General features: G+C 33.3%; 1 protein-coding gene across 3 annotated transcripts; it reads left to right on the top strand.

Moving 5' to 3' along the window:
* Positions 1–10,594, top strand: LOC107954706 (centromere/kinetochore protein zw10 homolog). 3 transcript variants are annotated; one of them, XR_001699657.2, is made up of 16 exons: positions 1–841; positions 1,000–1,137; positions 1,364–1,537; positions 1,801–1,962; positions 4,212–4,445; positions 4,520–4,669; positions 5,278–5,370; positions 6,278–6,373; positions 7,102–7,230; positions 8,163–8,240; positions 8,343–8,501; positions 8,585–8,738; positions 9,229–9,311; positions 9,400–9,471; positions 9,714–9,785; positions 10,254–10,594. XR_001699657.2 is itself a non-coding variant. In XM_016890343.2 (15 exons), the coding sequence occupies exons 1-15, from the start codon at positions 293–295 to the stop codon at positions 9,723–9,725; spliced, it is 2,283 nt and encodes a 760-aa protein (XP_016745832.2). In that variant the 5' UTR covers positions 1–292; the 3' UTR covers positions 9,726–9,877. The 3 variants fall into 3 exon arrangements, 2 of the variants coding, with proteins under 2 accessions (XP_016745832.2, XP_016745831.2); XM_016890343.2 differs by lacking the exon at positions 10,254–10,594 and having other exon boundaries at positions 9,714–9,877; XM_016890342.2 differs by lacking the exon at positions 10,254–10,594 and having other exon boundaries at positions 9,400–9,877.
* Positions 10,595–11,163: the final 569 nt, after the last annotated feature.

Consider the following 11,163-nt stretch of genomic DNA (forward strand, 5'->3'; position numbering starts at 1 on the left):
TGTTTGACATCATTAAAATCTCAGAGCCACAGTGTAGGAGGACCGGAAGTGGCAGTTGGTAGGCAGTTAGGGAGAAAAGAGAAAGGGCTTAGGCCTTTGCGTTTGGGATTTTAATAACCAAACCAGACAAACGTAGATTAGATTAGACCAAACAAACTTAAGTAAGCTGTATCGGCGTACGTTAGTCTCTTCCAGCCTTAAACCTCCAAGCAAGAATAATCTCTTCCCAGGCTAACCCTTGAAACCCTCTCCGGCACCCTGCCACAACCGTTATTCCATCAGATCCTCTGACATGGACCCACTCTTTGACCGAATCAACGTCCGCGATCTTCTCTCCGGTCACGACCTCTCGGACCCTTCGACGCCACTATCCACACCGGATCTCCGCCTCATCATCAGCCGCCTCGAATCCCACTCTCTTCATATCAAATCAAAAGTCCGTTCTTACCTCCTTTCTCACCGCGAAGACTTTGCCTCACTCTTCTCCCAGTGCAACGATGCCGTTTTCAAGACTAGCGAAATCTCTGACAACGTCTCCGGTATTCTCTCTTTGATCTCCGACCGCCCCATCGATGTCGAGATCCGTAAGTTGGTTGATGAGATTGGGAGGACAACGAAGGAGGCTAGGGAAAAGAGGGAGATGTTAGGGTTGTTGAAGATAATCGTAGGGATCTGCGAGAGATTAGAAGGCGCCAGATCAGCTTTTAGTGATGGACGACTCAGATTTTCCGCCGAGGAAGTTAAAGAGTTGAAGAAGGCTTTGAGGATTGGCGATGAAGAAGAAGGAGAGCCTATCGTGTATGGTTTGCTGCGGAAACAGTGGGCGGATTTATTCGATGAGGTAAGTTTATGTTTGGTTACTGAGAAAGCGGCAAACTGAGAAGAGTGGATAGATGAATTTTTCACGTTTAATGTTTTGATCTCTCTCTTTAATTCTTTTTTGGTATTATTCATTTTATTGGTGATTTGTTTTTTTAGAGGAATGATTTGGGTTTGTAGATGCAAGACTTTTTTTCCAAGTTCATGGAAAATGCAGTTCGGTTCGAGCAGGATTCTAGAACAATTAGAGTGAAATACAAATTATGTGTTGATAAAATGGATGGGATTGAACTTCATACGGTCATGGAAGCCATGGATGTAAGTTTTTCTATTATGTTCCTTTTGCTTATAGAATGGACCAACTAAATCTTATATCCGGACAAGTTTTTATTATTTTGTTTCCATGATGGAGCTATTATGAACATCGGTAGGTAACATTGAAAATCGTCTGCTATCAGTTAACTGTCTAAGGTTTTGGTGGTCAATTAGTCCTGTTACATTGTTGTTAGTATGTCGTGATGATGATATGATAATGTTTTTTTAGGTTGCTGGAATTCTGGATTATAGTCTTGCTAAAGCAGCTGACTTGATAATTAAGCATGCCATCACTCCAGCTGTAAGCTATGGATCACCTGCAATGTTTGCAGAAGATGTAAATCAAGGTTCAGAAGGAATCTCAGAAGCAGTACTGAAGATATTACCTTCACAAGATTGCAAGGTGTGTGCTCTCTACTGAGATTCCAAATCCTTGGTTGCTACTTGCCACACTAGGTTTAACTAATTAGGACGTAGTTTCAGAAAATAAAGCTGGCTGATATGTTCTTTGGAACATGAAATTGTATTACTAGTTGCTTTCTTTATGTACAACAATTCCTTCTAACATGGATCACATAGATGGCAAGATTCTAGTTCGTCAGCGTCAAGCATTTTTCTTGAAAGAAATTCATGGACAGCGTCAAACATATCCTCTGTAATGTTCAGATTGTAGATGTGGATGGAGATGCTATCTATGCAAGAGTTATTCAAGTCATCAAGTTTATTTTCAAGCATATATGCTTTGAGAATGGTTCATGGATTCGTTCTTTTGGAAGGTTAACTTGGCCAAGGATATCAGATATTATCATCTCAAAGTTTCTTTCAAAGGTTTGTTTTTCTAATGGTTTACTTAAAAAAATATGCTTTCTGTTCTACTTTGCTTGCAGAATTCTGAATACCTGTGATTAAGTGTCCGTAATTGATTTCCATGATATTCTCGTAATGAATTGTTGTTTCTTTGACATCTTTTAATTTATGCCACTTTTTTCGTATTAAGTAGTCTTGCAGTGAATCTATACAAGTTGTAAATATGGAACAACCAATAACATATCGTGTATGTTGCATCTAGAGCTTGTATTTTGGTAGTGCTGCAAACAAATTGGTGACATTTTAGTAGGGACAGCTCAGGGTACAAAGTTGTATGACCTTTCGGTTTAGCTGCTGGATCATCTTTTTAATCTGCCTTTAAGAATTTTGAGCATGGGTTTGCTGGAATTAGTTTGTGCATTAAAGAGATGAGATGGCTAATATTTAGTATTTAGCGTCAAATGGTACTATCAAAGGTTATTATTGATGAAAACATTCACTTCCAGACATCTGAGATAACATATCATGTAGTATTTAGAGCATGAATTTTGGTAGTGCTGCAAACAAATCGGTGACTTTTATTAGGGACTTCAGGTACAAAAGTTGTATGACCTTTGATTTAGCTGCTGACTCATCTTTTAATTCCACCTTTAAGAATTTAGCACGGCTAGTTTTGCAGGCAGTATTTTGTACCTTAAAGAGATGAGATGGCTAATATTTTGTATTTAGCATCAAAGGGTACAAACAAAGGTTATCATTGATGAAACCTTACATCTTGGGACATCCGAGATGTCTGTATGATTAGTTCATATATTCATGTCTATATATAAATTTATTTCCTCTTATTTGTTCTAGTTTTATGGTGGGTTGTTTTGTTGTTAGTTTTTCTTAGTCATTTAATGACTAACACTAATTAGGATCAGGGTTTATTTGTACTCAAAGGTCAAGGTTTAAACCTTGCTATAGCCCTACATAAATTATGATTTATCTGTATAACCTCTCTTTTATTATCTAGTATTTACTTTTACGTGCCTAGGATATGAATAATATTTTCTTTCTTTTGATTTTAAATTAATAATTTGATATTGAATAGATAGTTTTATATTGTTCTAATATTTGAAATTAATAACCTTTACATGTAGGGGTTGTAAACTTTATCTGTTTTTTTTTTTTAATCAAATAGTTTTTTCAGTTTTTAAATGGAAGTAGAGTACTTTGTCATAATTTGGATAAATCTTATAATTATTTCAGTATTTCTAATAAAAATTAAAATGGCAGTATAGAATAATGAATATAAATCTCCATTTTCTTCAGTTAAAAAGTTTCTCGAATTTACTGCTTATATGTATACATATTATAGATTATAGATTATCTGTTGCCTTTTATTTTCATCATTCTATAGTATTTAATTTTGGCTAATATAGTCAGTTTTACTAATATACTCTGGAGACTGGACATTAATTTCTTTAGATCTGTGAAGCTTAATTATTGGTAAAGGTGTATGATTGTAATTATTTTCTGTGGAAACATTGGGCAGTGCATTAATCACCTGAGTGGAGTGATCTAGAATTGCATTATGTTTTACATTCAGACCTTGGGAAGCTCAAATACATTTATTGTTTTATGGGCAGGCTGAGTCCTTCAACCTTTTTAGGGGCATAAAGCAAGCAATAAATAAATAGAAGGCTATTTGTGCTTAATATTCCCTTCGCTATTTTGCACTGCCTTGATTCCAATTATTGTAACATTTGATTTCTTTTGACTTTGTAACCTTTATATGTGTGGCTGTTTTGTATGACCATGTGAACTTAATAGTCTGTCTTCTATACTCTCTAGTTTGATCTGTCCAGTCTTCACTAAGTCCTAAGAACCTTTGGCTCTAAATGTATTCTGAATGTTTTGGTAGAATTAAATTGGAAGCAATTTGAACCAATTTGCAAAATGGTTGACCTTGGCATGATGCTTGAAATTTTCTTTTACAAATCGGTTATTTACCTATTTCCTTCCTTGTGTCTGGAAGTGAAAAACCAGGGGATAGAGTTGATTTAATTTATTTATTGGTTTCCATATTTAAGGTTTGTTCTATTTTGGTGAATAGTAGAATCAAGACATAATATATGGAACTTGGTACATTGTCAAAAGGACCTATTTGCTTATTTTGTTTGGTTGAGATTGTGGTTTGGTAGTATCATAGATAGGTCTGTAAAGAAGCGACTGGGTGTACTTCCTTTTTTTGCTTTGTAATAATTGACATTAGAATCTTGCTTTAGGTTGTTCCTGAAGATGCTTCCAAACTTGTGGACTTTCAGAAGATAGTCAAGTGTACATCAGAATTTGAGTTCTCTTTAAAGGAAATGATGTTCTTATCAGCATCCGATGGCAAAGATTACAGGTTGAGCAGTTTTTCTGAAAATGTTGAGGTTCACTTTGCATTTAGGAAGAAAACAGAAGTCTTGGGAAAAGCTAGAAATTTACTCCTTCAATGTGATTTCTCTGTTCCTCAAGTAAGTTTCTAACAATTAAACTTTTGGGCTTCTATCTTCGTTTTATTTCTTTTGATTAATAAAATTTTCTTTAGGATTACACTTCCAAAGGCCCTTTACTGAAGAACGATGGAATGGCTATAAATTCTTCCAACCAAGTTGTTGATTTGATTTTTTCATCTGAGAGGTGTGTGGTATCAAAAGCAGCCTCCCAACTGATGGAGCTCGTGCATCAGACACTTCAGGTAAGCCAATAATTTTCCTATTTTCTTCTTGCAATACCATGGTCCAATTTCTTACCCGTTGCAACTTGATAGTCTGAGTTTCTTTCATGTCAGGAGAAACATAGTTTTCTTACTCATGAAGGATTGCAAAAGCTTACTGTTACTGCCAACTCTCTATAGTTTAATCTAGTTTTGTAGTTATATTGTTAAAAAAAGAGGTATGAATGTTGTCTAAATTAGCTGAAGCTATTTGCAGTTGGTCACCCCATGCATTTTCATTTCTATTGCCTTGACTTATGCACGTCAACTTCAAGACATGACTTTATCCATCACAAATTCTTGCAGGATGTTTGCTTGTCATCTACAAAACTTGATAGTCTGAGTTTCTTTCATGTCAGGAGAAACATAGTTTTCTTACTCATGAAGGATTGCAAAAGCTTACTGTTACTTGCAACTCTCTATAGTATAATCTAGTTTTGTAGTTATATTGTTAAAAAAAGAGGTATGAATGTTGTCTAAATTAGCTGAAGCTATTTGCAGTTGGTCACCCCATGCATTTTCATTTCTATTGCCATGACTTATGCATGTAAACTTCAGGACATGACTTTATCCATCACAAATTCTTGCAGGATGTTTGCTTGTCATCTGCAAGAGTTGCTTGGGAATTCTATCATGCTGTAAGAGATGCTATACTTCTTTATGAAGCTGTTATTCCTGTCAAGGTTTGTTCATTTGAGATTGTGAAGTTACTTTGCCTTATCCATTTAATTTATCAAGACACCCTAACATGATTGTTGTGAGCATGTCTGTGTTTATATACATGGTAGTATTTGATTCCTGGATGTGCACACTGAAAGCCAGTGTATGCCCCATGTGCTAGTCTCGGTCTGTGAGACTCACATCCGTGCAAGGGTAAAAACATTCTGAGCAACCAGAATTTCTATAATGTACTGATATATGCGCATAAATGTCTATCATGCAAAACACCAGAGGTTTCGAGCCCGAACTCCAATGTGGTGCCCTTTTAATATATGTGCCTTTTGCACACCTTCACTAAAAAACTTGAAGTGTCTTATAACCATTGTATGGGAGTGTGTAATTCCATTCCGTTTATCCTAAAATGAGTTGCCATGTTTTCACATCCTTTAATCTCTTCAAAATCAAACATCAATATCTGTCAACCATATACCAGCTAGGCTATCTTTGCACATCCTTGATAATTTCCGTTATGTTGGTTCCTGAAATCTCTCTCTCAACATTTGCTTTTTATTGATTCTTGTTTCTTTGAACGGGACAAGGTTCTTACTTCTAAACAAACAATAATATTATTAATCTTGAAGCAAAGTATCTTTTAGTTTATGAGATGCCTGGTCTTTCTTTTTTACATCCAATGAGTTGGTTGTGCTTTAGGTTAATCATGTGCACATGTGATTTTGACCTTAAATTTACAAACCTTCTCTGGCTCTCAAAGAAATATCATGAAGGTTCTTGTAGCATATTTGATCACCCACTTTCCATCATGTACTTTGATTTGAGTGCTGTAAAAGTTACCTATATTCCATATACATGTTTTGCACGTTTTTGTTTATCATGACTTATATTGGTAACCTTTATTTTTCTCTTGTGAAGTTAGAAAGGCAGCTTGACGGTATCAACCAGGTTGCTATTCTCATGTACAATGATTGTCTTTTTTTATCTCAGGAGATACTTGGGCTTGCATTTGAGGTATGTAGAGAGTGTAGACTTAATTATAACATGCTTCAGAAAAAGGAAAGAAACAAAATGAAATGCAGATATATTATACTATTTGGAATATCTATGGATATTTGCAAATCTGCAACTAGTACTAGGCTAAAACTGAATAAATCCTTATAGTTAATTCAAATGTCATGACTCCTTGTCCTTGTATTGTAATCAGTTGAGCCCGTAAGTTATTGCTCACAATCTATTGAGCCCTTATTTGGAGGGAAAATTAAAATCATTAACTCCTTTTCCCATCTGGGATAGAGGCATTAATGATACAGGATAATAATATACCTTGTGAGATTTTCTTGGTAGGTGTCCATATGAAAAGTATATATGACAAATGTGAAGCATCTCTCAACATGTGCCCTAAAAATGTGACATTGAAATATTTATTCCACATGTTTTCCATCTGGCTATTCTATCCAAATTGGAAGACCATTCAACCAAGGGCTCACTTGTTTTGAATTAAGTGATAAGGGGTTCAATTGATTGCAATAAAAAGATAGGGCCTCGTGTGATAAATTTAATTGAATAAGCTGGCTTATTTTGTAGTTATCCTTTGCCCTTTATTCCAAACAGGGAAATAGATGCTTATGTGCTATTCTTTTAGTGAGTATATTTGTTTAATCTAAAGTGGCTTTGTCCTCCATTATTTATTTATTTACTTTTTATACATGTTAACTAATATATTTGAACCTACATTTCAGTATCGCACAGACTTTCCAGATTCTATTAAAGAACATGCTGTATTTGCTGATATGGCTCCAAGATTTCATCTCATGGCTGAAGAAATACTGCAGAGGCAAATCCAGATTGTTATTTTTAATCTGAGAGAGGTAGTTTGCCTTTATATGTTTATCTGGTTTGAGTTTTGGCTAGAAATTTTGAAGGATGATTACATAAAAAAACCTATTTTGGTATTGTCTTTCATAGATTTCAAACTAGAGGTGTCTATAGGCCAGGCCTAATTAACTCATTGAAAGCCTAAGTTTGGGTTTGTCCTACCCCTTTATTATATGTTAAAATAAAGTTATTATATTAATATTTTAAATGTATTTTTGATGTTTGAATTGAAATTAAATAAAAATTTAGAAATTGAAGCTCAAGTCAGGCCTAAGCTGATTGTGGTCTAGCCAGGGTGCGAATGCGTTGGATAATTCAAGTTCAACCTTTATTAATTTAATTGGTTACAATTCAAAAATTAAAGTTTCTAATTAGTTACAAAGTTACAAGGTCAGTTTTATCTTGTTCAATTAAAATGTAGGTCTCATTTTCTTTGTTACTTTTTTTACCATTTGCAAATACGGATAAAACTGAGGGAGGCATATGGTCACCACACCGATGTGTGCAGTTCTTGCACATGACTTGCTTTGATTTTTTTTTTTTTTTGGTGTCAAAATATGGAAATATCCCTAAAATAGAACACACTTATAAAAATACTTTTCTTGTTCAAACTCAGTTTTCTTCCCTGTTTTTGCTTCGAACTATTTTGATTTCTCTTAATTTCTTACAGCATTGCAGTGTTAATTTTTGTTAGGTTGTTTGCAAGTCTAAAGTGAAGTTCCCAGAAGGCATACAAATTTGTTAATTTATTGCTTTGCATTTAATAAAGTTGGGAATGGTGAAACAATATCTTTGATCTAAAAGAAGAATAATGGTCGAATTATGGCTCAGATAAATCTGAGGAAGTTTTCATGTGATAATTATCCCAATTTTCATCATCATTTTCCTTAGTGAATAACTTTTTGCTAATATTTCTGTCTGTTAGGTCATAGATGGTGCTGACGGATTTCAAAATACCCATCAAATGCAACAATTTGAATCTGCTAAATTCAGCATAGATCAGGTACTGTTGATTTATTTTATTGTTATACTCCTTGCTGTTGTTATTTTTTTGGTTCTGTTTTTCTTTTTCATCAGATAGTGAAGCTGAATGTTTGATAATCAGGCTGTTTTTATTCTTGAGAAAGTACATATAATATGGGAGTCACTGTTACGGCCTTCGACTTATAAGAGAAGTATGTGCATGGTTTTAGAGTCCGTCTTCTCTAGAATCACTAAAGACATACTTTTGCTTGATGATCTGGCTGCAGAAGAAACGTTACAGGTCTGATCAATCACACTTTATCATAGTCTTCATAGCTTTTACATATTTAAGTTAAATATCTTAATCATTAACTTGTCGAACAGCTCCAAAGACTAATCCATATGATGCTGGACAACCTATCTTCTTTATTGAAGTCTCTGATTTCTGCTTTTGACTCTAATGAAAAGTCAGAAGAAGATACCAGCCGTCCTATAGATGATCTTATACCATCTTTACGAAAAATTCGCAAACTAGGAGGTATGTTTCTCTTATCCTTAAAACTCTTGATTACGGTTTTAAGAAGCTTGAGTTCAACTCAAAATTCAAAGTTCGAAGCTTGGCTCAAGTTTGATTGAGTTTTTACTTTTAAAGCTCTATATTGATAAAAGTCAAACTGCTTGAGCTCACTGGATTAGGCTTGATTAAGTTCAAATTGAGATTTTTAATACTAGCTAAAAATTAAAGGTCTATTAGGTTTAAGCTACTTAGATCAAGAATTAGGGTTCTTGAATTCAACTAGGTAAAGCTCAAGTTGAATTCTAGTGTTTTTAAACTGAACCCTGGTAATTTGTGAGTACACGTTTCCTGTTTATGCTTGTGTATACTTGAGTATTTATATGTTGCCACATATTGTATGGCCTTGGCTCTTGGGGAAGAGTTGAGTAGAAGTTTATGCTTAAATGTAATTTCTCGTAATTAAATTTCACATTATTATTTATTTTTATTTATTCGTTTTGGGGTATTGCAGAATTGTTAGATATGCCTTTAAAATCAATCACGTCAGCGTGGGAAAGTGGAGAACTTATGAGCTGTGGTTTTACAATACTAGAGGTATTGATTTAACAGTCTGTTGTTTAAGGTATGGTTTATTGAGGAGTGTATTTGTAACCTACCGTTTTTTTTTAAACATTTATGGCAGTTGAAAGACTTCATCAGAGCAATATTCGCAGACTCAACGTTGAGAAAAGAATGCATATGGCGTATAGAAAATGTGAGTTTGTATTAGGAGTTTTACAGTTTCCTTGGGACTTTCGTGATCCCCACTCTGCTAATATTAAAAAAAAAAAAGGTTCTTTTTATGCATAACTACCCTAAGTTAAGGTTTTTAAAACGGAAAAAAAAGAAAGTAATAATTTTGTTTGCCTTGCAAATTTTTTTTTGGCCATTCCTTGCAATTTAATTAGTTTCTAACTTTTTTTTTTCTTTTCTGTATTGTATTGCAAATCATGATAGGTAACTTTATGATGTCTCCTACGAGTCAGATTTTTAGTCTATGAACAACGGAGTATGGTGTAGTGTTCCGTGGTAGGTATTATTATATCTATACTTGGTACCTATAATTTAATTGGTATTACAAGTCAATTAGACATAAATTCAATTGAAAAATTATTAAAATATTTTTTTTATAAAGTTATATAATGAGGATATTTTTATGTTTTTATATTATATAAATCAAAAAAAGATAATCATAATAAAATTTGAATTTGTTACCCAACTTTTAAACATTTAATTTTGTTGTTTTAATCAAAGCATCATTTGGGTTTTATATGAACTCTTATTAGGTAAATTTTTACATGCTTTTTTTTTCTTCAGAATTTTGGCTAACCGGATCAACTATTATTACGACACACTCATAATGTATATGAAAAACAAAATTATTTACATAATTGAAAATGAATGCTGCGCAACTCCATGTTAATTTATACAAGTTATCTTTTTGGAACTTTAATTATCCATCAAATTAACAAAATTGTCTTCATTTAACAAAAAAAGGGGGCATGACTACTCAACAAAGCAAAGCAATGGACCAATATTCTACGCAACAGGTGCATTTGAGGGTATCTATGTTAATTAAGCTACCCATTTTAGAACAAGTTGACACAAATTGCCACGATCTCAACCGCTGGTTATAGAAAACACTTCCTACAAGTCAACATTTCAGCTGGCCTTGACCAGTTCCAATCTCTCTATGTTTCATTTCTCTGTGCTTAATCCAGTGGTCTTGTAAAAAAAAAAAACACAAGGAAACTAGTTATTCTTTTCGGGTTGGTATTTATTTATATGCTTTGGATTAATTGGGTAATTAAAGTTGGCATATGTGCCGTTTTACTTAATAGTTTACTGCCGTTAAATTTTTATTTGCGGAAGTTCTAGGGTGAGCCATTAATATGAGGTTACGATGACCTGAAATTTGTTGAACAGGTTAAAAAGTTAAATTACTTAATTTTAAAAAAAATTCTCATGTTATAAGCAAATTGTTTTTTAATTAATTAATTTCTTAAAAATGTTTTATGTTATATATTTTTAATGATTCTTTAATGTATTATGAATTACTTAATTTTTTTAGAAATCTTTTATGTTTTAAGAAATTATTTATTATTTTTGAAATTACTTCATTTCTTATAAATCTTTTATGAGTTGCAAGTAATTCTTTCATGTACTACGAGCTACTTAATTTTTTAGAAGCCTTTCATATTTTAAGTTTTGTATTTCAAGTAATTCTTTCTATTGCTACAAATTAGTTAATTTCTTAGAACCTTTTCATGTTTTAAGTAATTCTTTTATATTTCTAGTAATTATTTCATGTGTTAGAATATAATTAATTTCTTGGAATCTTCTCATGTTTTAATTAGCGCTTTCAGGATTTAAGTAATTCTTCCATGTATTATAGATTACATAACTT

Source organism: Gossypium hirsutum, chromosome D07, assembly GCF_007990345.1.
Source record: "Gossypium hirsutum isolate 1008001.06 chromosome D07, Gossypium_hirsutum_v2.1, whole genome shotgun sequence".
NCBI classification, from domain to species: Eukaryota; Viridiplantae; Streptophyta; class Magnoliopsida; order Malvales; family Malvaceae; genus Gossypium; species Gossypium hirsutum.

Coding starts and splice junctions, on each gene's coding strand:
- LOC107954706 (XM_016890342.2), top strand. CDS start 293: ATGGACCCACTCTTTGACCGAATCAACGTCCGCGATCTTCTCTCCGGT. Junction 1,538..1,800: donor TACCTTCACAAGATTGCAAG/GTGTGTGCTCTC, acceptor TGTAATGTTCAG/ATTGTAGATGTGGATGGAGA. Junction 5,371..6,277: donor AAGCTGTTATTCCTGTCAAG/GTTTGTTCATTT, acceptor TCTCTTGTGAAG/TTAGAAAGGCAGCTTGACGG.